This window comes from Phyllostomus discolor, chromosome 13 (assembly GCF_004126475.2).
Source record: "Phyllostomus discolor isolate MPI-MPIP mPhyDis1 chromosome 13, mPhyDis1.pri.v3, whole genome shotgun sequence".
Lineage (NCBI taxonomy): Eukaryota > Metazoa > Chordata > Mammalia > Chiroptera > Phyllostomidae > Phyllostomus > Phyllostomus discolor.
This window is the reverse complement of record NC_040915.2, coordinates 17,513,984-17,541,090: the sequence shown is the minus strand read 5'-3', so window position 1 is coordinate 17,541,090 and position 27,107 is coordinate 17,513,984. Positions and strand designations below refer to the sequence as shown.

Below are 27,107 nucleotides of genomic sequence, written 5' to 3'. Positions count from 1 at the left end.
GTTCATGCTGTATTCCCAGTGCCTGCAAGGAAGAGGTGTTCCAAGTGACCGTAGAGTGGATGAATAAATGTGTAAATACTTATTTCTGTATTGGCAACAGAAATGGCTTACGGATTTCTGTTCTTAGCAGATTTCTCTAGTGACTTCATGCCTATGTAGTTTGAATTATACACACATATGACATATGTAAGCACATATGTGTATGCATACACATATACACTTATAAAATATAGATAATTTTAGAAAAATAAGCAAACAGCTCCAGGCTCTGCCACAGTCTCTATGTGTTCACTAGTGGCCTTGGTGGCAGCCCAGAATCTTACCTTAAGGAAGGTCAGGCAGTCCTGGTTGTCATTCTTGTCCTTGTTTCGTAGGTCGAAATTGTAGAGAGCCCGGCAAAGTGGGGGTGGCTGGGGCAGCTGCTTGATGACCTCCACAGAGCTGGCTGGGAAGAACCCATGGACTCCGTTGATCTCCCCCTGGTACCAGTTCTCATCCAGCTGTCTCCGGAGGAGGATGACATCTCCTTTATTAAACCTCAGGTCACCGGGATTCTGCCCTCGGTAGTTGCACAAGGCCTTTGCTCGAGGCACCTGCAGCGGCACAGACCAATGAAATGTGTGCTTGTTAGCTTAGAGCCTGGGGCGACAGAATGAGTCACATTCGTAACGAGCTGCTGAGCACTTCCAATGTGCTAAGTGCTAAGTGTGGGTCATCTTGTGGGTCTGTAAACATTGAATGCAATGTTTACAACAGAGTAAGATTGTTATGAATGAGTAGAATTAGGTGATGAGTTATATGTAGAATTATATAGTAGAGTTATATGGTCTGTGGGTCACGTCTCTGAGATGGACACTCTAATCACCCCCACTTCTAAGTAGGATGACTGAGGCACGGAGTGGCTTGATAACTTGTCCAAAGTGACACAGTTGGGAAATGGCAGGTATGGGATCTGAACTCAGGCCACCTGAGTTTAGAGCTCCTGTTCTTAATCACTATGCAGGGAACAGGATTTGGGACTTAACCCCAACCACTGTGTGAACTTGAGTGAGTCAGTGACTCTCTCTGGGGCCTGAACACTGGTTTTGAATCCTGGTTCCTCCTCTTTCCCCTTGTGTGACCATGGTCAAGTTATCTAATCTTTCTTAAACCACATTCAGTTATAAAGTAGGGTAGTGATAGAATACCCACTCCATTGGGGTAGTTGTGAGGAACAAGTAACATTCATAATGCTTTTAGCATATTGCTTGGGACCTAGGATGGGCTTAATAAATGGCATCTCTTATCATCCTCACCTGTAATGGAGGGCTAACAATGCCAGTTCTACACATTCCTCAGTATCAATGGGAAGAAACTGAGCTGAAAAATCTATGCAAATAGAAAGTGTTGTATGAGGGTGATGCAACATAATTTGTCTTCAGCCTTCTCTAGAAACCATAAACCTCACAAGTGTTGTCATTGTTAGGAGAGCAACTGACACACAGAAATCATTAATCAGAAACCAACCATTCATTTCAAAAAATCAGCTAAAAAAGCATCATTTGTCAAATCTGTTGTCTGTCTAAGTATTTCAGTCAAATACAAGTTTTTCCTAATAGAAACAGGTTTCTCCACACAGAAATGGCCTCACTCTGGCCTTTCTGAAGTCAGTGGAACAAACTGAAAGTTCTAATAACTCAGGTTTAATAGAAAACCTGTCAGTGTCACCTGAAATTGTTTTTGATTTTGTGCTTTTATCAGCACTGGGGTGAAACAGTCCCTTCTCCTAGGGGTAGCCTTGCTATTTATAAGGGGGTGTAAGAAGGCATTAATTCAGTTCCTCAAAAACTTCTTGAGTCTGCAATGCTTATTTGAAAAAGAATTTCAAGCAGCTCGGGGTAGAGACAAGACCTGAACAGCATCATATCGCTGATGGATGGCAGAGCAGCGCTTTTCTGCGAGTGTCTGGGTTCCATACGGAAAGCCCAAGAGGACAGAAAACCACAGGAACATAGCTCATTTTCAGGAAACCGCGAGCGAAGATAGCATACTAGGAGGTTTATTTGGTACAGTGCTGTGGGTAAATGGAATTGGCTGAATAAATTATGATGTACCCATATAATGGCATACCCTGTGGTTATTAAAATTGATAATGTTGATCTATAATTAATAACATTGAGTTACTCATAATATACTTTTAAGTAGAATGGGTTAAGACAGTCGTGTAGGCTAGGCTTTCATTATAAATGCATACATATATATATTTTATTTTATTTTTTTTTACTTGGGGAGAAATGCTAGATGGTTATTCACCAGCATTTTAAGAGTGGTTCTTTCAAAGTGGCAAGATTTTTAATGTTAAAAAAGTTGTTTCCCTAAGTGCTTAGCTGTGTTTTCTAACTTTTCTACAATGAAATGATTGTATCGCCTAATACAATTGGATATAAATAAATAAATAAAACTCAGGGATAAGAAGGAGAAGGCATGGAGAAATTTAGGAAGAAAATAAGCCAAGCTAAGTAGGGTCAGCAAACCATACAACCAATGGTCCTCACCTGAAAAATAGGCAGGTAGATAGATACGGGATGAGAACGAAGATTTGTGGTGAATGATCTGAATCTGCCAAACTCCTAGGGTTGGCTCAAGCAGGGAATAGTTGTCCCTCCATATTCCTTCTCCCTAATTTTCCATGGAAATAAATCACATTTTTTTCTAGTTATATGACCACTTAGAACAGTAGTCACATTTTCCACCTTCCCTGGCAACTAAGTTCTGGCCAATGGGGTCTATGTAACTTTTAGGGAGTGTTTCTACTGAGAGAGACCAAGTTTCTTTTTCCTTTCCTTCATTCAGCTATGTGGAATACAGATACAATTGCTGGAGCACTAGCTGCCATACTGTACAATGAGGTTAAAGGGTACACATAAATAGTAAAGGAAGTAGTCTAGATTGCTGAGTTGCTACTGAAGTCCTGAACTTCTTTACTTCCAGACTTTTTTCTGAAAGCTAAATAAACTTTCATCTTGTTTAATGCACTGTTATTTTGGATTTGTAGAAGGAAAAGGAAAGAAAGGATTTTAAAATTAAGGGAAAAAAATGAAAACCCTTTGGTTTTGCATAATAATAATAATAATATCAATAGCTAATATTTATTGTTACTTCCTATGTGCCAGGCACCCCACTAAGCACTCTACAATATAGTTATTTCATTTTCACAACAAACTGTGATTAGAAAACTGGGTATCAGAGAGCTTAAGAAGCTGCCCAAGTTCGTGAAGCTAGAAAGTGGTAGGCTTTGGAGTTGGGCTTAGGTCTGTCTACCCTCAAGTCAAGTTCTTAGCCAGTCAGCCAGTGTTTCTCGAAAGGAAGCCTGTGGTTCACCTGTATGAGAATCCTGACAGGTGTTAAAAATGCAGATTTCCGGGTCCCATCCCTGACCTGCCTAGCCAGAATCGCTTCAAGTACAATTCAAGTATCTGCATTTTTTAGCAAGCTCCCCCTGTATCCATGTCTGAGTTATACCTTATTCTAACTAAAATGGGAGCAATGAAGTTTTGATGTGGTTTCGTAAATGGCTACGCAGTTTTTTTCCCTTCTTTTCTGGAAGACAGCCAGTGCAAGTGGCTTACGTATTTTAATGACTACTGAGCATGTATATAAAACTAAAATTGCAGTAAATGCTTAAGTCTCTTTGAAGACGCATTAACTTTGAAACCCTGAAGTAGGACTAATGGTTTTGTTGACCATAAATGACCCCGGGGCACTGGTAGGCTGCCCAGTGGGAGCTGGAGAGAACACATAACATCACAACGTGTTGTTAAACCTACTTCGTCTCTAGTATTCTGGCACCAAGTGTCAAACGTGGCACTTTCTTCCCCTAGGACGTTAATTCATAACAGTTTCTTTTTGTTGGTGGTTGATACATTTTGCATGAGTTTAAACCTATGCATTATTTTTACTTCACATGCCCAGTGGTGGTCCTATATTCCAAAGAAACTGGACCACTTGAGTGCGTCAGAGCCGCTGTTTCATGCAATACACATATTCAGGCCCGTGCCGCTCGCAGTGTGACTCGCAGTGCTTCCTGCGGGTGATTCTGACTGCTGGGGATTTATATGGACCACGGTGACATACAATAGAGAAATGCTTTTAAACTGATAGATGACTTTGCTGAACTATAAACAACGGGTCTCATTAAGCGCATTTGCCCTGCCCCTCACACTCTTCATGTTCTCTCTCTCTCCCCTCAGCAGAGGTAAGTACTGCGAAAGCTCATTGCAAATTCTATTTGCAACGTACAGGCTCTTTTCACCTTCCTTCTTTTTATTCTGGGTGACCCCTCCCCTGGTGTTCTCGGTCCTACACTGATACCTACAGGGAACACTGGCTCCCACACCATCGGGAGGGAGGAAGGGAAGGGGGGAGAGAGAGAAAGTCAGGGGAAGAGGATTCACGTTCATTATGGTGCTGGAAGCCACAGAACATTTTCATACATTATTGCACAACTGTACTTTCCATGTATCCTCTCATTCATGTGATCTCAAAACTCATCAAAGGATGTGGTATCCCTCCGTTTTATCGATGAAGAAGCAGAAGTTCTGAGATGTTGGTGTTCCCACGCAAGGTCACACAGCTAGTGTATGGCCGCCCAGAGACTGACTCAGGCTCATCTGACTTCAAAGCAGCCTCATTCTTTCATCCAGCTGAAGTCACCTATACACGTTCTCCCGAGTAAAACTCACCTGGGGCCCTGTTGTAGAATCAAGGCGGAATAGAGTGTGAGTGTCATGTGCTCCCGGCTGGCTGCATTAGCATGAATTATTGAACTCCAAAGCCCTCACATAAAAGTGACGCACCTGAAGAGGCTCAGCTGGTTGATTCTACCTGGTCCTCGACTGTTCTCTCAAGGGAAAAGGACACCAAGTGCCACATCAGCAATCACCGTTGTCTTGTTGGGAACAGCGTTCATCACCCATACTTGTTTTCCCCGGTGCAGGCAGGACGGGGCAGGGGGAAAAGTAGAAGTGGAGGTCTCACAGCCAGGTCATTACCACACTCTCTTCCCTGGTGTTTCCCAAAGAGTTAGATAATCCAGTGGAAGCTGGTGTGTACCTGAAAAACTTTCCTTTTCTGAGTTTTAAAAGGCTCAAGATTTCTATGCTCCTGTAATTTTCAGTAGGGTCTGAAAGCCACAAGGACCACGCTTCTAATGAAGGGATCACACATAGAACCCAGAAGCAAGGGAGCAGGATACTAGCAGTAAGAATACATCGGGGTCAGTAAGGATGTAGGAGGCAAAGGTACGGCATGCATCCCTTCTCTGAGGAACCTGTCTGCTCTCCTGACAGGCATGTCGTTCACTCTGGTCACACCACACACTCAGGGCTACGTGGTCCAGCCTGGCCAGTTAGAGTGCCCAGATGCCCCTGGCACAATGCTTGGTACAGGTTAGGCATGTGCCCCACACAGGACTGATTAGAATCTTCTTTGAAGTTTGATATATAGAGGCTAAGGACAGAGTCTTATTTTTGGATCATGAGCCTTGAGTGGTAACCTGTGGACCATCAGTGGTGGTATTTCCCAACCGATAGAGACACCATCCTGAATAAAGCTGTAGAAGCCAGCAGAACCAGGGATATAGTGAGAAAAATAGATAACTGGATAGATGGAACCTTGACAATACAATTTGGACACCTAGATCCAGCTGTGCCTGAAGGAGACTCTGTTCAATGAAATCATATCCTCAATTTAGTATTTATACTAAAGTACTTGAAGTTTTTTGACACTTAAAACTGAACAAGTCCTGACTAATACGTATTAAAAATCCAGAAACGACAAAACTGCATAACAATGAAATGTTCAAATAGCAGACTTCAGAAACAGCAGGTGGCCTAGCTGCCAATGGGTCCTGAGTTTATTTTCTATTTGAAAATCATAAAGAAGGCATGTGGAGTAATAGCAGGGTAACAGAAAAGGAGACCAAGTGGAGCAGAAACACCACAGTGATGCTCCCAAGGGGAAAAGTGAGCTGGAGGTGAGAACTCCACCTGCTACTATGTGACTGACTCTTCATCATGGACCGGCGACACTTCCCACTCATTTAGAAAGGAGTTGGCCTGGTTCTCTCTACTCCTGGCATCAGGTGGGGCCAAAACCAACATGCTGAGCTAACTGCTTACTTCCCTGAGCTGGTCATGAGATCACCCATTGCCGCAGAATGGAGCCAAGAAAAAAGTGTCTTGGCCTTTGGCTCAAGTTATCATTCACCAGGCTATAAATTTTCTGCTGGAGAATTTAGGACTTATGTCTGAAGCACCACTATGTCTCCATCTCTGAACCCTGACGTAAACAAGTGTTTAATAAATGCTTGATGGATGAATGAGTTTGGGAATTAATCAAGACACATCCAGGAATGCATGCAAGGATGCATGCAAGGTTAATATATATGACTGACAATAATTATTTGAAATCAGATCTTTTGGCATAAGCTGGAAAATAAAGAAGGAGAGTTTGTCATATTTTCTAAATTGCCCTGCATTTTCATCATTTGGTGCTACCCACGCTCTAAAGTGTTCAATAGTCAAATAAGCTCAGGAAACACTGAGTTAAAGTCAGGCAGGTTTCTTTGCTGACTGGCTTCTCAGAAGGTTTGCTCTGCTGATGGGATTTTGTATTTGCATCTGGACCACTTTGCAGGATTAGCAGAAATGGCGTTGGGAATGCTGGCTAAGGTAAATGTGACTTCCCCAGAATTTCACTCTGCCCGTGAGACAAAAGGGCAATTAACCGGATCCTAACTTCCTAGTCTCTGTCTAGCCAGCTGAGCAACCTTGCCTCCCTCCCTCTCTGGCAACCCTTTTGGCAGCTTCTTGGGGGCAGTGGAGTGTGTGTTAGAAAGTGCTGGCTGGCCCTTGTGCATGTTCCCCCTTCTCTGCTGAGGAAGGAGAACTCCCAGCAGCCATTCAATGGGGTCAGGTCTGGCTGCCCTTGGTGGAGCCCGGACCTTCTGTTGCCTGGGGGCTCAAGATCACCAGAAGACACACCTGACCGTGGTCTTCCTAAGTGTAAATCCCTGAATGTGGGCGTTCACATTGGAGGCCAGGCTTATGAGGCACTCTGTGTGAGTTTTGTGAATTTCTCTTCTTTCATAGAGAATTTTCCTTGTTCAGGGTGGGTACTAGGGCACAACAGAACACAGATGTTAGAGTCAAGGAGGAGGTGGGTTTTCATTCTGCCTTTTGTAACTTTGGTCAAATCACTTCCTGATTCTTAGTTTGGATCACTCACAGATTGGGGCTTATGCCAATACTTGTTTGTGCAGTAAACTCAGCAAGTCTGAGTTATACAACTGTGCAGGGTTCAGTGAAAGTTTTGGCTCTTGACCTGGGAAATAACCTCTGAGCTTTTAAAAAAAATTTATTTATTTATTTTTAGAGGGAGGGGAAGGGAGGGAGAAAGAGAGGGAGGGAAACATCAATGTGTGGTTGCCTCTCCACACCCCCTACTGGGGACCTGGCCCACAACCCAGACTTGTGCCCTGACTGGGAGTCCAACCGCAACCCTTTGGTTTGCAGCCCGCAACTCAATCCACTGAGACTTTGACGTCCTGGGACCTTGGGACACACCACAGAATCTAAACTAATAATGTGATTTATGGGCATTGACTTGGGTCATGCAGCAGAATCTTGACTTCTGGGCAGGCGGGGGCGGGCTGCAGGCTAAGGTCCACCACGTGGGGAGGCAGTCAGTCATGTTTACCTGACCAAAACCCAATAAAAGTCCCGGGATGTCTAGTCTCTGGTGAGCTTCCTCGGTTGGCAGTATTTTGTGTGTGTTGTCATGCACCCCTGCTGGGAGAAATAAGCGCTCTCTGCACAACTCCTCTGGAGAGGACGACTGGAAGCTTGGCCTGGTCTCTCCTGGACTCTGCCCTGTGCAGCGTTCCCCATTTCTGACGTTAATCTGTGTTCATTCACTGTAATACATTGTAACCATGAGTACAACAGCTTTACTGGGCTCCGTGAGCTCTTCTAGCCCATCGTTGAATCCCAGGAGGGCCCGGGGGACCTCTGGACACACTTCCTTGGGGGTTTGCTGAGATGACTAATGTGATGAATTACATGAAGTACTTAGTAGAGTGCTTGGCAAATAATGAGGATCCAACAAACAAGGATTCTTAGAAATTTTGCCCAAGGGAAGACAGGAGAGGAACGAACTTGAGGTCATACCTTCTGGCCTGACTTTTCCAACCCTACTTGTTGCTCATTCTTCAATAATTTTTTGAGTGGCAACTATGCCAACCATTGTGTAGTTGGAGAAAGGAAGCTCAAACTTATAAATCAATAGATAAATAAGTAATTACCAGTTGGAGTGAGTTTTATGGAGGAAAAGGATAGGGAGGTAAGAGATACTGAGAGTTGGGAAAGCAGTGGATATAAGGAAGATTCTTATCATTGACCCTACATCTGTGTCTAAAACTCTAATCTGTGATTTTTGTCATGTATTTCTGTCTTTATTGTCTCACACCTCCCTCCCTCGAGACCCAGGTAGGGAACGGGGGCCTCACAGCTCTTCGTTTTCCTTCTTTACTTCTTTCTTGCTATGTTGAGTTGGTGGCATGGCATTCTTTTCTCCCTCTTTTTTAAAAAATATATTTTATTGATTATGCTATTACAGTTGTCCCATTTCCCCCCTTCACTCCCCTCCACCCTGCACACCCCCTCCCACCCACATCCCCCACCTTTAGTTCATGTCCATGTGTCATACATATAAGTTCTTTAGCTTCTACATTTCCCATACTATTCTTGCCCTCCCCCTGTCTATTTTCTCCCTATCATCTATGCTACTTATTCGCTGTATCTTTTCCCCCTCTCTCCTCCTCCCACTCCCCTGTTGCTAACCCTCCATGTGATCTCCATTTCTGTGGTTCTGTTCCTGTTCTAGTTGTTTGCTTAGTTTGCTTTTGTTTTTGTTTTAGGTGTGGTTGTTAATAATTGTGAGTTTGCTGTCATGTTACTGTACACATTTTTAATCTTCTTTTTCTTAGATGAGTCCCTTTAACATTTCATATAATAGGGCTTGGTGATGATGAATTCCTTTAACTTGACCTTATCTGAGAAGCACTTTATCTGCCCTTCCATTCTAAATGAAAGCTTTTCTGGATAGAGCAATCTTGGATGTAGGTCCTTGCCTTTCATGACTTGGAATACTTCTTTCCAGCCCCTTCTTGCCTTGTAAGGTCTCTTTTGAGAAATCAGCTGACAGTCTTATGGGCACTCCTTCATAGGTAACTGTCTCCTTTTCTCTTGCTGCTTCTAGGATTCTCTCCTTCATTTTAATCTTGGCTAATGTAATTATGATATGCTTTGGTGTGTTCCTCCTTGGGTCCAACTTCTTTGGGACTCTCTGAGCTTCCTGGACTTCCTGGAAGTCTATTTCCTTTGCCAGAATGGGGAAATTCTCCTTTATTATTTGTTCAAATAACTTTTCCACTTGTTGCTCTTCCTCTTCTCTTTCTGGTACCCCTATAATTTGGATGTTGGAACATTTAAAGATGTCCTGGAGGTTCCTAAGCCTCTCCTCATTTTTTTGAATTCTTGTTTCTTCATTTTTTTCTGATTGGATGTTTCTTTCTTCCTTCTGCTCCACACCATTAATTTGAGTCCCAGTTTCCTTCCCATCACGATTGATTCCCTGTACATTTTCCTTTATTTCACTTAGTATAGCCTTCATTTGTTCACCTAATTTGCGACCAAATTCAATGAATTCTGTGAGCATCCTGATTACCAGTGTTTTGAACTGTGCATCCGATAGTTGGCTATCTCTTCATTGCTTAGTTGTATTTTTTCTGGAGCTTTGATCTGTTCTTTCATTTTGACCATTTTTTTTTTTTTTGGTCTCTGTGTGCCTGTTACATATGAGGGATGGAGCCTTAGGTGTGCACCAGGGTGGGGCAACCCGCACTGCTGGGTTGTGACGCTGAATGTGGGGAGGGGTCTGAGAGGGATCAATGGCTTTTGCTCACTCTCTGCTGGATTTCAGTCCCTTCCGCCACTTCTCACAAGCAAACTGGGCCCTCTGGTGCTCATTCCTGGGTGGGTGGGCTTGTGTACATTCTTGGACCCTATGGGTCTCTCCAACAAACTCTCCTGTGAGGCTGGGAGTTCCTGCTCCCGCTTTGTTTCAATTGGTTTATCTGTATGCAAATGTGGGACCGCCCAGTCCGCCACTGCCTTGCTGGCTAGTTGTAGCCTTGAGTGTTCCACTCCACAATCTGTGCTTTGCTGAGTTCACCAGCCACCACCTTGCTGTGAGTCCTCTCAGCCCAGCTGCCTGACTCTGCCCTTCTTACCAGTCTGGATAAATGTGTCTTCTTTAACTCCTTAGTTGTTGGACTTCCATACAGTTTGATTTTCTGTCAGTTCTGTTTGTTTGTTTTTTTTTTTTCATTGTTGTTGTCCTTCTTTTGGTTGTGCGAGGAGGCACAGTGTGTCTACCTACGCCTCCATCTTGGCTGGAAGTCCCCCCCTCACTCTCTTAATAAAATGACAATTAAGCACTTTTTTCCCTTAGACCCATGATATGCCAGACTTCTTTCCCTTGGTTCTTCCTGTCTCCCATCTAGGATCTTATAGCAGGAAAAAGGTGAAGAGAGCAGGAGTTTACACCAGTGGGCAGAGAAAAAACAAGTCACAATTGTCAGCCCCTTTAGCATGCTTTCATTTTTCCCTCCAAAAATCTCTCTGAGATTGCTTTGGGGTGACCCATTACCCCATCGTAGCAGGTAATCCCAGACATGTTCATTGCCATATCCCTGACTCCTAACATAAGCGGGCTCTTCATAAATAGCTTGGGATTGCTTTTGAAATGGGCTGGGTGCCAGGCCCCAGCCACATTCAGTGGGGTAAGCACTACTTATCAGGGAACCAAAGCACTTCTGTTGCCATCTTGCCCCAGGAGGGCACAGGGCATGGGTGGGGAAGGGTCAGAGGTGCGTGGTGGCCTAGAGGACGTGGCAGGGTGCGGGGAGAGCTGTCTCATTCATCCTGGGAGGCGATTCTGCTCCCTTCTGGCATTTCCAGAGGGAGCTTTGCTAAAGGTGCGGCTTCTGGTGACCGAGCCTCTTCCATATGGTCTGGGAAATTGAGCCAAATCCACTGTGCAGAGGGAGGAAAGATGAGTCACGTGACCCACCCCCCACCTCCTCCTCTGGCTTAGGTGAATAAAGCTTTGGTTCCATGGTCACTGGCTTTCTCCCCTGAGTTATTTCTCTCTTTCACCTCCACATGACAATTTCTGGAGCTAAAGGAGGAATGACTAGGGACAGCATGACCCAGGCAAGCAGCAGAATGTTTCTGGTAATGCAGCGATCTGGTCTGGGGGCTGTAGTTGGCCCCCAGATGGGATACTCAGCTAGACCCTTGTGTCCTTGAGTGAGGCACCGAACCTCCCTGGGCCTCAGTTTACTCAACTGCAAAGAGAAGAGGTGATTTTTTTTTTTTTAGCATTCCTTCCAACTCTAAAGATAACAGGATGTTAAGGTGAATGAATGATCAGTACTCCGGGGGCATCTTTACTACAGAAACAAAGGTGATGGATTTGAAATGGAACCAAAGTGGCAAAATGTAGATAACTGTGGAGATTTGAGTCATGGGTAGAAGGCAATTAATTAGACTGTTCTGCCTACTTTTGTGCACGTGGTGGTCGGTCCTCAGACTTGCTGGCGAGGTGCAGGGGCCACCAGCAGGCCAACCTGTAGCAGGAAGGAATGAAAGCGACTGAATGCTCCCAGGACCTTGGGAAAAATGACTTTGAAGAAGAGAGCTAAAGTGCTGGGCTTGTCCTCTGTTGTCAAAAAAGCTACATCTTGCCCTGGCTGGTGTAGCTCAGTGGATTGAGTGCTGGCCTGCGAACCAAAGGGTTGCCAGTTTGATTCCCAGTCAGGGCACATGCCTGGGTTGCGGGCCAGGTCCCCAGTAGGGGGTGTGGAGAGGCAACCACATATAATGTTTCTCTCCCTCTCTTTCTTCTTCCCTCTCTCTCTCTAAAAATAAATAAAAATAAAATCTTTTTTTAAAAGCTACATCTTGATTTCAAATGGATTACTTCTTAATTTGCCTTAGTCCTCTAAGACTTGCGTGTGTGTTCTCGTGCACGTTCCCACTATTTGCACTTGAATGCAGTGATACCATAGGAAAAAGCCTACCTGACCCTTGTGGAAAGCAGCAAAGCTGGGAAGCTAGAACTCTTCCCTCTCAGGTCAGCTGTCCTCAAAGCCAAGATGTTCACCCCAGGACCTTCTCCAAATTGCAATTTATCAAATCAAAGTTCTGAGCATTCTTCTCAATGACAGCAAATGGAATCAATATAACCTTGGAGAGAAAGACCTTACCTGCCCAGAGAGCTGGACCCTCTGTTAGGAGTGAGCGACTGTGTATCAGAAAGATGCTAAAGACACATATGTCATCTGTCCCATAGGGTCATTTCTTGCAAGTAGAAAGCCTGCGTCTAGGGAAACCCTCTGAAAGTCCCTGAGAAATGGAAAACGTCTCCGATGATGAAGCTATAGAAGGGTTGCTGCAGTTATTTGCAATCATTTTCCACTCTGAGACAGAGCCAACAGCCCTCCTAGGAATATGAGATATCACAGAATATGTGAACAGTTCTTTTTTCTCATAAGTTCACATCCAAATAGAAGCCAATATCCTTGGCTTTGCCTCTATGTCTTCATCTTTGTCTTCCGAAAGCCTTTACTATCCCCCAAGGCTGAGTTGGATCTCGTCCTTGTGAGCCATCGGACCCCGTACTTCCTCTATCACAGGACTCATCTCCTTGTATTGTAATGGCTGGTTTAGGGGTCTGCCTGCCCGTCAGATCTGAGTCCTGCACGATCTATGTGATTGTTCATCTTTATACTCCTAGCACCCGGCAAAGTGATGCCATCCACGCATTCATTCAACAAACATGTACCAAATGTGTACAGTAAGACAGACAGACAGACACTCTGTCTGCCTTTATAGGACTTACAATATAGCTGCACCCGGTGAACACTCAAGAAGAATTTGTTGAATGAATGCACAAAGGAATGAATATTAAATCTCACCATGCCACTTAGACCCAGTTTCACCTTTGATATTTTGCCATCTCTGCTCCTGACATGAGATTCTAACGTGCCCAACTAGTTATTTTTTCCAGGGTTGGGGAGTATGCAGGGATGCTAGCCACAGGTACCAACAGTGTTTTTCTAGACCATCCTTTAAAAAAACAGACCCCGCTATTCAAAACGTGCTTTGAGCTAGGTCCATATCTCAGTGTTTCCAAAGGTACCTGCCAGGAGACGCCTACTGTTGCCGACTTTTTCTCTCCCACATGTCTTCCTCATCAAGTGTATAATCCCTACCGCAGGCAGCCATGCTGAGTGACAGAAAATGCCAGCTGGTAGCTCCAGGAAAGGGAGCAGAAGGGAGCAAGGAGATATCTTTTTCCGCCTATTCAGAACATTGAAATCCAATTTATCTCTGGCCACACGAGCCAAAGCAGCGGCCCTCGGCAGCTGTTGATCTGCGAGGCTCCAGTCTCATGTCCATGACCTGGGTGTCACACTCCTCAGGCACGTCTGGGAATGTCTGCCTGAAGGAGTGGTCCTCCTGTTCTCCCTCCTCAGGGCTGGCCTTGGCGGGCCTGTTTCAGATGGCCCGGAAAAGTGATAGAGCCACTCTTTCAAAAAACCTTTTTTTGTTGTGGGTGGACATTCCTTGGCAGCTTCTGCCCCGGGGTGCTCCTCCTCCGATCACTCAGGGGTGTGCTGGTAAACCCGCTGGGGGTGGGCACGCTGATTTGTGCCAGTTGCCATGTTTATAAATACTACTTTGACTGAATCTGGAGTTGGGAAGGCATAAGACACGTGTGATGCTGCCTTTCATGCATCAGCAGCGGCCTGATCCAACACTACTGGGTAGCTTGCTGTCTAACTCACGCTTGCTCCAGAGGTAAAAGACTGCTCTACGCTAGCACTTTTGTCTGTACAACTGGGATTTGAGCATAGGGTCGGTAAAAATCCTTTTGCACCTCTTATGTCACTCGGCTCTGCCCACAACACTGCATGGTAAGAGTTATGATGTCTGCCATGGCTGGCGTAGCTCAGGGGATTGAGCGCAGGCTGTGGACCAAAGTGTCACAGGTTTGATTCCCAGTCAGGGTACATGCCTGCATTGTAGGCCACGGCCCCCAGCAACCGCACATTGATGTTTCTCTCTCTCTCTTTCTCCCTCCCTTCCCTCTCTAAAAATAAATAAATAAAATCTTAAAAAAAAAGAATTACGATGTCTGTTTGGTAGGGGAAGAAACTGAGGCACAGGAAGCTGTGACTTGCCTCAGCTCACGTGACTGGGGTTGACTGGGTTCTTTACCGCTCCACTCCTGACTCTAGCCATTCTCCTCGCACATGCCCACTGCAGCCAAACCCAACATCATTCAGTACTGCCAAAGGCTCAAACACATGCACTCCTTAAGGTCTTCCCAGGATCCTCTTTCCGAATTCCACCCTCCCCATCTCCTGCCCAACTGCTATGTGTCTTTTAGGCCTCAGCTTAATATTATGTCCCTGAGTGTCCACGCCAAGGTCAGGGATCCCTCCCGTGCACTCTTCGGATGCTCTCTAGCAGCCCCATGATGGTTATTTGTCAAATGGAGTTGAAATGGCTTGTTCATTGACCTGCCTTCTCTACCAGACTGTAAACTTGGCGAGGGCAGAAACTTGTATCCAGCTCACCACAGAGCCTAGTGCCAGACACAGTGTCTAAGTATTTTTAGAATAAATGAATTCCTGATGGATGGCCTCTAGCTTCACATTCACCGAATGCTTTTTTTTTTTTTTTTTTTTAAATACCATCTCCTATGAGGACCTGAAAGAGTCCATTTCCTCGTAGACTGGTTGAGGTTTTCTCAGGAACCTGGGGAGGCTCCTGCTACAAGTCTCAGCCAGGCAGACTGCTCCCTTGTCAGCAGCAGCTGCTTGCTTCCACTCTCACCATGGCCCCTCTGGGCTTTGCAAAGTGTCAGAAGCAAGCTGAGAAACCTGTTTGGTGTGCTATGAAATGTGCTCATTATACACATGCCAAGACAAAGACACAGGAAAAGGGCTCCATCCAGAAGCACCTGAATCTTTGGGAAAGGAGAATGTTTAGGGATATTCTGGAACTAGCATGTCCTATAATAATTGCAAAACTAAGCCTTATGGATTAGCCTTGATTCCCTCAATTTCCCTCTGAGGAGGCAGAAGAGGATCAGGGCTGCTTATGTGCCAGGGATCTGCTGACCTTTTGGCACCGCAGACTCTCATACATACCTGAGGCATTTATTATAAACATCTAATCATCTTCTGTAAGCACAGGCGGCTGCCACAGAAAGCAGGCAGGAGTAGAGTCTGGCACATGCTAGCTACTTCCTTTATTTTACTTGAGCCTGCCTAGTAATACAAACCTCAGGGTGTTCATCTTTGCTCTGGAGTGTATACGAGAAAAATTCAACCTACCAATCATCAGAGGATCCGCTTTGCCTCCAGAAACATTTAGTTCACTAGAACTGCGTGATGATGAAATGTGCTATTCCATGTTATCTAATATAGCAGCCACTAGCCATGTGGTTACTGAGCCTTTGCCATGTGGCTAGGGCAACTGAGGAACCATATTTTAACTTTCATTTACTTTTAATTGATTTAAATATGAAGTTAAATAGCCACATGTGGCTTGTAGCTACTATATTGGAGAGCAGAGCTCTAGATCTAATTATTAGGCACAGGAGTTACAAAGGACTTGCCCTGGCTGGCATGGCTCAGTGGATTGAACGCTGGCCTGCGAACCAAAGGTGACCGGTTTGATTCCCAGTCAGGGCACATGCCTGGGTTGTGGGCCAGGTCCCCAGTACGGGGTGTAGAGAGGCAACCACACATTGATACTTCTCTCTCTTTCTCCCTCTCTTCTCCTCTCTCTAAAAATAAATAAATAAAAAACAAAGGACTGGAGAATACAATAAATGAAACCACAGGGATATAATAAAAAAATTCAGAGAATGGAAAACTATAAGATAAGTATAATCGCAAGGAAGAAAAGAAAAGGAAGTGTGTATATGTTTGAAACCTAGAGATTAAAAGAGAAGAGACATATCAACCAAATGCAACGTGTGGAACTTGGTGGAGCTTGATTAAAGAAAATTATTAAAAAATAATGAAACCATTGGGGAAATTTGAACACTGACTGGATATTTGATGATATCAAGGAGTTTTTAGATGTGATAATGGTATTGAGGCCATGTTAAAAAATATGTAGTCCTTATCTTTTAAAGGTAACCATGGAATTGTTTACAGAGGAAATAGGTTGATAAGGGCCTTTTCTCAACCTCCCCTAGCAGGGAGGAGAGTAAGTGGGCTGTAGGAGGAAGAAGGGTGCCGTGCGTTGGTAACTGTGGAATCCAAGTGATCAGTACATAGAGGTTCATTATCAGTATATTATCTGTTTTTATACTTAGAGATTTAGACAATAAAAAGTTTTAAAAATCATCAGAGAGATGCCAATGTTGGTGAGAGATGAGCGAACAGGCACTTTTCTTTCTAAATGTCAGGAGTTTAAGATTTCAAGTTGGGAAGGGCAGTTGGGTACCTTGATCAGGATTTAAACTATGTTTTCCTTTTGATGCAAGGGTCCTGGTTTTAGGAATTTCCCCTTCAGACATACGCAGGAATCTATGTAAAAGATTCTGAAGTGCAGGGTTGTTTCTAATAGTGAAGAACTGGAAATAGCCTACATGTCCTTTGGTCATGGATTGGTTGGATAGATGGTAGTGCGCAACCACTGTGGAATGATAAGCAGATTTAAAGAGAACGAGATAGATCAATGTGGACCGCCATCAGAAAGATGTCCATGATATAGTCTTAGGTTTTATAAAAAGCAAATTTCCAAAAGTATGTGTAGTAGGACCCACTAAAAGCTACATACAGGTATACATACACAATTTGGTGTACAAGCACAGAAAAAGCTGGGAAAAAACATATCAAATTGCTCTGGGGAGGGGAGGAGCTTACACATCCACTAAAATGCATCTGACTTGCTGTGTGAGCTGTGTATATAAATATATGAATCTCTCTTTAAAAGTTAGAACTCTAACCTCCTGGACAAAGCTAGTAGGGTAATGCTTTTCAACATCGTGTCACCAGAGAAGTGATTCTCAAATTTTAGGGTACATCAGATTTTTGGGGGGCAGGGGAGTCACAGGTTTTTGACTTCCAGAATTTATTATTCAGTTTTTGCGAAGGGTTCAATAATTTGCAGTTCTAACCAGTTTGTAGTGACGCTGGTACTACTGGTTTGGGGACCATACTTTGGGAACCATTTTCTAGGGCAAAAGCTGAAGTTTTGTGCTGTTTATCTTGGCAGTCCCACTAGGGCCATGGCTTTATCCGTTCTCTCAACTAAAGGTGGGAGGATCCGGATAGTGATTCTAGGCCCTGAGCTTTCCACAGGAGGCGTTTTGGGTGAGAAGACATTCATGCTTCCGGCAGTCTGAGCACAGGAAAGCAAGAACCAAATCTTGGTGCCTCTCTCCAGGTGGCCCCCATCTGGCTCTGGCCAGTATCCTGGGAGCCTGAGCCACTCCTCACACACAGCAGGAGGCAAATGAACAACAAAACAAAACATTTCAGTCTATCTTTAAAACCTGGCAGGAAGCTGCCCTATAATTACACTAAGTGAACTAGTTACAACTTCTCTTGTATTGATGTAGGATTATTGAGAGATTGCTCACACAGTTCTGTGGAATTCATTAATGGACGTAGAGATTTCTTTTTTAAAGCACCTCTCTCTTCTAACCACCTCTGGCCTCCTCAGTATTATAGATAACAAAACCACAAAAGAAAGTGAGGTGAACCCCGAATTAATGTTCCTGATCTGAACATGACTGCTACTGTAGACACACAGCTTTCCCGGCCCAGTTTTCTAATGTCTCATTTTTTTGTGAACTCTTAGGGGAGAAAGCAATAGAGCATGGAGGGAAATATAAAATCTCACTTGTGGACATACCTTTTGCTCAGATTTAGTTTATTCTCTCTCCAACAATGTGCTATGAATGCACCTAGCCAAAGGTGTGTAGAGGAAAACAGGCCAGGCTAGTGGATCTTGGTGGCCCACTTTTGTAACCCTGGGTTTGGTAGACTAGACACGCGTTTTTGGCTTCAAAGGTACAATGGGTTTATATACCATTTTGACCTGCTTTGATTGAGGAAACCAGGAAATATAATTCTGGGAATATGAATTCTTGCAGACAATGGGAATCCTAGTTTCTTGGGAGCAGGAAGTAAATCTTATTCATCTTTGTAGCCCCACATTCCTGAGCACATAATTAGAGTTCAATAAACCCAACAAATGCTCGAGAATGACAGAATGTTACTATGGAAAGATCAAGGGCTTTAGAGTCAGAACAATCTGCTTTCAAATCCCAACTGTATCTCCCTTTCTGACACTGATCTGTAAAATGGGAGTCAGTCCTTCAGGGAAACTCCCTGAATGGCTGTTTGTGCTGACACTGTTCCAGACACTGGGGATAGACCAGCACACAGGGCGGTCAGAATTTCTGTCCTCAAGGTGTATGTCACATCACAGCCTATCTCAGGCTGCTCCTCAGGAAGGCCATACAGAGGACAAGGGTCAGAGTGCCTAATCTATCCCACCTCCAACACGATCTAGCTGTGACATCTCAGCAAGTGAATGGTGGTAGGACCAACCATGTTAAAATGCTGTCAAGACTTCCAGAACACATCTGTCCTTGCCTTCGTGTATATATTGAATAGGCATTTCTTGGGGAAGATGGCTTACACACAGAGACACTCCTACAGCTGAGCTGATGTGGTCCCATTTCAGGGCTTGGTAAGCAGAGGCTGGATTCTGCCTCCAGTATACCTCTGTGGCTGGATACCTTGTGGAAACACATGTAAAGCCCCGACGGCAGTACTTGGCATATAGTAAGTACTCAGTAAGTGCTAGCTTTTATTATTGCAGGTGTGTGATAAAAAGTTAATGCAAGTAAGTCATCAGTGGTATACAGCTGATATTCAATAAGTATTAGTTTCCATTCTCTTAGTATGTGAAAAAATAGCAAATGTACATGTCACAATAAAGTATAGGTGATAAGCAACTATTACTCCATTGCCTTTTTTTTGTTGTTGTTATGGAATGTTCAGGAGATAGTTTGGCCTAAGAAGTAGAACCCTGGGCTAACAATCAGAAGATTTGGGTCACCCATTGCTTGCCTCTAATTGCCCAGGTGACCTTCACCAAGACTCAGTTTTCTCATCTGTCGATGACATGAGAGTGTGAGTTGGCCCAGGTCATGTGCTGGTATTATGACATAAATGCATTTCACTGTAGCAAGTTCTTCCTTTGCCTAGTGTGTCTGCAGACACATACAGGTATGAGGCCACCTCAGGAAAGTGGTGAGTGGGTGAAGGAGTCTTAGGGAGACAATTGTTCCAACAAGCTTGATCATAAAGCACTGATGGAGATGACAGGACTTGCCCAACTTCACACAGTGAGTAGGTCACTCTAGAGGGTTTCAAATGACCTTGAACTTAGAGTACCATGGAGAAAACTGCTTAGAGAGCCTAGCTGTCAGCTAGATGGCTTAGGCATGTGAGAGTCTGTTTCATGTTTCAGGCTTGGGTGGGCTCACTGGGTGACAGAGGCTCAGCCACTTCTGGTTAATTTGGTCTAAGCTTCTATCCAGCTCAGATATTCTGTAAGTCAGTGACTAATATCTTCCACTTCCCATTGACTTTTCCAGTTAGAACAAGACCATTCAAATTCCCAATCAGGCCCATGACTGAGGCATTCTTTCTCTCCGTTTGGGGAGTGAAACTATTGCAGGATGGTTTCTATGCAGTTGGTGATTTTAGCCTGTAGGCAAGTGCGTTTCAGAAAGTCTGTTTTTCTTTTCTCTTCTTGAGTCCATTAGTTTATAACATAATACAAGTCACCACCTTTTGAGGGTGTGCTGTGGTTTAGGAACTGGACTAAAAGTGCATGTAGGTGCAATATCTCATTCAATCCTTACAACCAGCCTACGAAGCAGGGATTACTTTATTTTACAGGCAAAGAAATTTGAAGTGCAGAGAAGATAAGTAACCTCCCTGAGAACACACCGCAGGTAAGTGGTAGAGTCTGAGGATAAGGTCTGGCTCTTTTCTCTGCAGCACCCTGCACTTACTAATGATGCCTCTCTACGATGCAGTATGTGGTTAGCTTCTCTGCCGTAGTTGCTCAATATTCCAGGTCAATTAACGTTTTACAAATATTTGCTAAAAACCCACCACGTGCAAAGGAAGATTCTTTATCGACATGTGTGTGAACTGTCATTATCTTATTCGAGCTGCAGTTACGTATCTGCATATACTCTTCCCTGCAGACTTTGAACTTTTTGGAAGTCAACACCACTCATTCCTTATTGAATGCCTCCTATAAGTTACACTTACAGGCCAGTTACTACTATGTCCTCATGCAGTATCTCATCTAAGACTCACAGCAGCCCAGGAAGTAGGTCCTCTTGTCATCCCCATCTTCAGATAGGAATATGAAGTACAGAGCAGAGATTTTTTGATAGCCCTATGCCTTCCCAATGGCATGGCCAGATGTGAGAACACGGTGTCTTCTGTTAGCTTTGACTCTCCACTCAGGGTCCATTCCCCTGCGTAAAGTCTAACCTCAATACAAGCTTATTGCTTGGCTGCACTCCAGCAGGGCTGACTCTGAACTGTAGGATCAATGGTTTTACTCATTTCTCCCTCTGGGAAGGTAAGAACCAGTGGGGGCATTGTCAAGTCAAACAGTGCGGGCAGCTGGGGTGGGCCCTGAGACTAGCCAACCTTCCTGGCCTGAACAGTGCAAGAGGGACCCAACTTCTAAACCCTTCCTTTCCTCCACGCTGCTGTGAGTCATCTCGTGTCTGCATGAGGAGGCTTCCCACGGTGTCTGCAGCTGCCCTGTTCAGACACCAGGAGGGGAGTGAGGGATGTGCCATGTTCAGTCATCCCTCTTAGAACCAGTGTCGGAAAGTGCTCATTTTTGAGGACTGGGGCTGAGCAGCACTTTCGGCGCCATCTTGTGAAAGTGGCTATTGGGAAACTGAGCTCCAGTGTCAGTTGGGAAGGAATGAGTGTCCAGGAATAGAACAGGACATTGCAAATGAGCCGTGAAAAACAAGCCCAGGCCTTGGCCCAGCCGCCTGGGCCCAGATGCACCCCTGCAGACATTTGGCAGAACATGGGTGTAGGATGCCGCCTGGCTGAGCTGGGTGCTCCAAGGTCCTGGTTGCAGCTTGGCTGCAGAATTTAGCTCTAGGTTCTGAAAAACTCAGGTGGGACAGAAAAGAGTTCAGAAAATGAGACTCATCTATGGTTCTCCTGGCTTCAGTTCAAGATCAGGTTTTTCTAATTGGCTGCTTCCTGCTGAAATCAATCCAATATACTGCAGACCTACAGGTTTCCTTATGGATTGCCAACAATTTTAGGGACAAATTTGCATTCTTTTGGAAACCGTTTTCTCTCATTTCTCTTCTCTTCTCTCCTCTCCTCTTCTCTCACTTTTCTTCTTCTTTTTTTTTTATCCTCACCCAAAGTTATGTTTATTGATTTTTAGAGAGAGAGGGAGAGAGAGAGCGAAATATCAGTTGGTTGCCTCCTATAAGCACCCCAACTGAGGACTGAACCCACAACCTTTTGGCTTATGGGATAACACTCCAACCAACTGAGCCACCTGGTCAGGGGCTCCATTATTTTTTTTTCTTTTTGGAGAAAAATTGTATTTTTCTCCATTACCACTTACCCTTCATACCCTCTTCCATCTCCCCCCGCCACCCGCCTTCTCCCCACTTGCAACCACCACACTGTTGTCTGTTCTTTTATTCTCCTTTTCTCTGCCCTTCTCTGCTTTCTTAAAATACAGCATCGTAGTCATAAACTTGGGCTATGGAATCTGATACAAATGAGCATGAATTCTGGTTTTACTTTTTCACTATGTGAACTTGAGAAACTTACCTAAGTTCTCTGAATCCTAGTTTTCTCTTTTCTAAAGTGGGAATAATAGTAACAACTACCACTCAGGGTTTGGAAAAGATTAAATGATAAAACACATATAAAGATAATTGGCATATCGCCCTGCATATAATACATGGTTAATTAATGTTATATATACATAGGTACATTTTCCTTCTCTCCTTATTTTTCTTTCCTTCTTGCTCTTTTCCTTTTCTTCCCTTCCCTATCCATCTGTGGCAGACAGACTCTAAGGTGAGTCCAATGATTCCCCACCTGAACAAAGGTATTCACACCTTTGCGTAATCCCCTCCCACCCAGTGAAGGCAGGACCTGGACTTGTTTGTGACGAAAAGAACATGGCAAAGGGGATGAGATGTCATTATGGTGACTACTTTCCGTTATGCAAGACTTTGTCTTGCTAGAGATTCTCTCACTTGCTGGCTTTGTAGTAGTGAGTTACTATGTGAGGAGGCCCATGTGACAAGGAGCCAATGGCCATCTCTAGGAGCTGAAGGTGACTTTTAGCTAACAGCCAGCAAGAAACCTGAGCCCTCAGTCTTATAGCTACAGAAATGAATTCTGACAACCATCCCAGGGAACCTGGAAGTGGAGGGTCCCTTCCTCAGCCGAACCTCCAGATGAGAACCCAGCCCTGGCCGAGCCCTTGAGTGTGGGGCAGCCAGCCAGTTGTGCACGCCTGTGCATGGACTGCTCGCTTGCTGGGATGGTGAGATAAGTCTGTGTTGCTTTATGACTCAGAATCTGTGGGAATTTGTTTCACAGTGTAGAAGGTGAATACACCTTCTTTTTCAATGGTTTCCACTTTTCACTGCCCATGATTTTCATAACTGCTTTGTGTATGTCTCAAGTAAAAAATGCGGTAGAACCCATCCCTACTTCCCTTGCTGAAATATTTAGAAGAAGACAATTTTGTGTTGAGGTCAAAAACAAACAAACAAGACCTGACTGGTGTGGCTCAATGGGCTGGTTGTCATCCTGCACACCAAAAGGTCATTGGTTTGATTCCTGGTCAGGGCACGTGCCTGGGTTACAGGCCAGGTCCTCAGATGGGTGTATGTGAGAGGCAATTAATCAGTGTTTCTCTCCCTCTCTTTCTCCTTCCCTTCCTCTCTCTAAAAATAAATGCATAAAATCTTTAAACAAACTGACAACAACAACCAAAAAAAAAAAAACAAAGAACAAAATGAGTTGGGTTGACTGGGTTCAAGTATCCTTGCAGAAAATCCTAGGAGACTACAGTTATTTTTATGGCAGAATAAAAGCAGCATGCCTTCCCTCCTACAGGGGTCTATAGAGATTTCAGCAACTTTTCATCCTTCTTAAAAAGATGAGTCTATTTTTGGACATCTCAAAAACTACTACGTATATAACAAATAGTTTGGAAGAGTGAAAGAGACTCAAAAGACTTATTTTGAGGAGAAGCTCAATTGCTCTCAGATCCATTGTCTTTCTTGGATGGTGTGGAAGATACTGTGGAAAATGCTCGGTTCCTAAATGACCATATCACTTTTTTGCTTAGAGCTCTTCCACAGTGTCCCTATTGCCCACAGACAAAGTCCTGACTCCTAACATGGCTTAAAGGCCACTGCCAGCTTCTTCAGCTTCACTGTTCCCCTTCCTTCGTCTGAAGTTCCAAGTTTTCTCTTGTTTCAGAACCCTTGTACATGCTGTCCCTCTGCTCTGAACTTTGTCATACTCTTTAACTGGTGAACTAACCCATCTCTCAAGTCCGAGTTGAAATGGCATTCACTCCAGAAAGCCTTTCTTGACTCCTAAACATGTCAGGTATTCTCTTCAGGGGACCCTTTACATCTCAGATCACAGCTCTGATTACAATGCATTTTAATTACCTGTCTTACTCCACCAGACCATGAGTTCCTTAAGGTCAGGGTTCCTTAAGGGCAAAGTCTCACCCCCATGGAGCTCAAACTAAGGTTAGGGTAATAAGTACATTGCCAGCCCCAGTTACCCTTAAAATCCCTCTACCAACTAGGCCAAGTGACTTTCCATGATGCCATGTAGCCTCTGTATCTTTTGCAACAGCGCAAAAGATATAGAAGCAATTGCAGAGCAGAGGCCTGCCTCTGGGGCGGTGAGGCCCAGAAGATACTTGGGCTTCCTGTGGCATTCAGCCCTCGAGGCAGTGTTCACGTTGGTGAAGGACTTCACATCGCATCCATTGCCCCTCCTATGGCCCCCAGCCAATCACCACCGATTGCCATGTGGATGGCACCTTGGAGCCTGATCTACAGGGAGCAGGTCAGTATTGTAGTTGAGGAGTGGTGGTGTGGGCCACACTCTTCTGATGCCTTTGCTTCTGCACTCACTCCCTAGGAGACGGCAAACCAATTTGTCCCGAAGAGGAGAAATGGAGCCTTTGCCATTCTGATGGAATGTTGAAATATTCTCTGTCCTCTCCACTCACTATAATTAAAAACATATCATTTCTTTACCCTTCTCTCTCTCTCTTTCCCTCCCTCTCCCACTCTTCTCCTCTCTCTCCCTCTGTTGATATTACTAGATTTAATTGTTTATTTTCCAGATGAACTGACATAAGATGAGTTAGATAACATGCTGAAGGTCATCAGACAATGAGTTGTATAGTAAGGACTTTAAATCTATCTGGTTCTAAATCCCAAGAAGTATATTCTTTGAAGCAAGGGAGTTTTTCACACACCAGCTTTTCTACTTCTAGCTGGGTCACCTCGGCTCTGTCTCCTTGTTAAAGTGGGGGTAATAATAACACTGACCTCACACAGTTGTTGGGGGACTCAATGAGATAGCCCATATACAATGCTCAGAACTTGGTAAATGCTCAAAATTGTGAGCCATTATCATTCTCATTATTATTACTTCGTGATTGTTCCAAACCTCATACTTTGTCTTATGTCTTAACCTTGAGGATTGATCAAAGTCTGGCCATCCCAGAAGTGACAGCCTCGTTTATCAACACTCTGCAAGAGTCAGCTAGGACTACGCAATTTTCTTCTTCTTCACCCTAACACCTAGCACGTGGGTGGCCACAGAAGGCATCCGAGTCAACCCCTGTAGTGTGCCAGAATGATGTAGCTTCATTCATTCTTACCTTGGCCTAGATGCTTTATATTTCTGTTTGGCCTCCCCAATCCCAGAAAACAGTATAGTACTGAGGAATAAACACATGCTTTGGAGACATTTGCCAGCTAGGAGATTTTGGAAAAATAGCCTACCTGTTCTAAGCTCTTGCACCATCACTGTGAAGGTGAAATAGCACAGGTGAGGAGCCCTGTACATGGTGGCCCCTTCTTCTCTTTCCTCAGTTAGCTCCTATAACCAAAACAGTCACTTTCCAATGCCTGGACTTGGAGACAAGGAGAGAGGCAGACTATTTTACTGGCTTGTTGTTTCATTTATTTACAAACCAATAAAGCCTGCTTATCAGCTTTAAGTGAGTAGGGAAATTTCCAAGCCCAAGGGCTTAGTTTGTACATAAAAGAAATAGGACTTCTTGCAGAGTTCTCAAGTTCAGACACAGCCATGCAGGTAATAGTCATAGGTTATTTTGGGCTGGACTTCCAAGCTCTTACAAGAGAGTGGAGCCCTGATCAAGGAGAACCAGCCCAATGCAAAGGAAACTTCAAGGCTAGAGACTAAGTTTGGAAGTCCTTAGAACCAAAAGTTCCCATTAATATTCCTTATGACTCAAAAATGACTCAAAGCTTTATAAAGAGATTGCTTTTTTCCCCCCTCCCTTCTTTTCAATTGCTCTGAGAATAATGTGGAGATCTAACTGAGAATAATGGGGAGATCAAATCACATGTTCACTAATTATCAGAATGTCTCCTGATATACACCAAGTCTTTATAGTTCACTTCCCTGTTTAAAAGAATTCTCCAAGCTCTGAACTCATGTAGTTTCTAGAGGGGTGGGAAAACTGAAAGAATATATTTTTTATACTGACTATCTCTTCAGTGTACTAGGATAATATGGGGCCCAGGCAAAACCCAATAGGAAGGAAATCAGATATAGCATAGTAGTCAAGAGTTCTGGCTTGCATTCAGATTATATCAAATTCTAGCTGCAGCCCTTTCTGGCATGGAAATCTGGGCAAGCAAGCCACCTGAGTTCCCGAGTCTTGGTTTCCAGTGTTTAAAACGGGATGATGATGGTAAATCTGCTGAAGGTTTTTGTGCGGATTTAGTAAGTTGGTGCAGATAAAGCCAATGTGAGCGAGGGCTTGGTCATAATCAGCCATTATTATTATTAGGCAATATGAGTAGATTTCTTTTGCACCTGAATTTCTTCTTCCTTGGTCAAGTAGAGAATTTTCAGATTAAGGAAATGGGGAGGGAATAATGTGGAGTTGTGGAGGAATGTGCTCACGATCTGCAGTGCTCCTGTATGATCCCGGGCATCTGAAATCCTGGGGACACACTCCCAAGGTAGAGTGACCACTCCATCCCAATTTACCTGGCATTCTTTGCCAGCTCATGACTTGGATCCCCCTTTACTCTAACCTGCTTTGCCTTCTCCCCTCTGTAGCTACATAAACCAGGTAGAGAACCAGGGGGTGTTGGCCTCTATCCCCTACCTCTTTCCCATCACCAGCCGGTGACAAAGGGGGACCTGGAGTCCACCTGCTCTAACATGCCCACAGTAGGCATCTTTTGTTTCTCCCCTCTCTCTTTTCATTCCTTGCTCCCTACTTCCCACCAACTCCCCTTTCCTTGGATTCCCAGTGCACTGTCAGCCCTACGCTGCCTGTGATACTGCACATTAAAGCCTTGAGTGTTTTTCTCCATTTTTTTTTTTCCATAAGTAAGTCTTTTCTTCCAGTAGAATTCTAAATCCAAGGGCAGGAATTGTGCTTCCTGCTTCTTCACAATGCCCATGGGGTCTTGTTCTCACTGTGATTTTTTTCACACTGTAAATTTTTAATAAACGCTTGATAGCTTGATTTATCTGCTTGGCAACAGCATGTATATATTTACATACCTTTGGTCATGAACCCTTGATACAAAGTGCATTCTAACCTGGATGGGTTATCTGGCTG

At 44.2% G+C, this 27,107-nt stretch overlaps 1 protein-coding gene across 2 annotated transcripts in view; it reads right to left on the bottom strand.

Moving 5' to 3' along the window:
- Positions 1-27,107, bottom strand: part of SH3RF2 (SH3 domain containing ring finger 2) — a 121,445-nt gene that overhangs the window by 73,478 nt on the left and 20,860 nt on the right. For both annotated transcript variants that reach the window (XM_028528502.2, XM_036014722.1), the window contains exon 3: positions 324-593. In XM_028528502.2, coding sequence (XP_028384303.1) covers positions 324-593 — 270 coding nt within the window. The remainder of the gene's footprint in view (positions 1-323; positions 594-27,107) is intronic.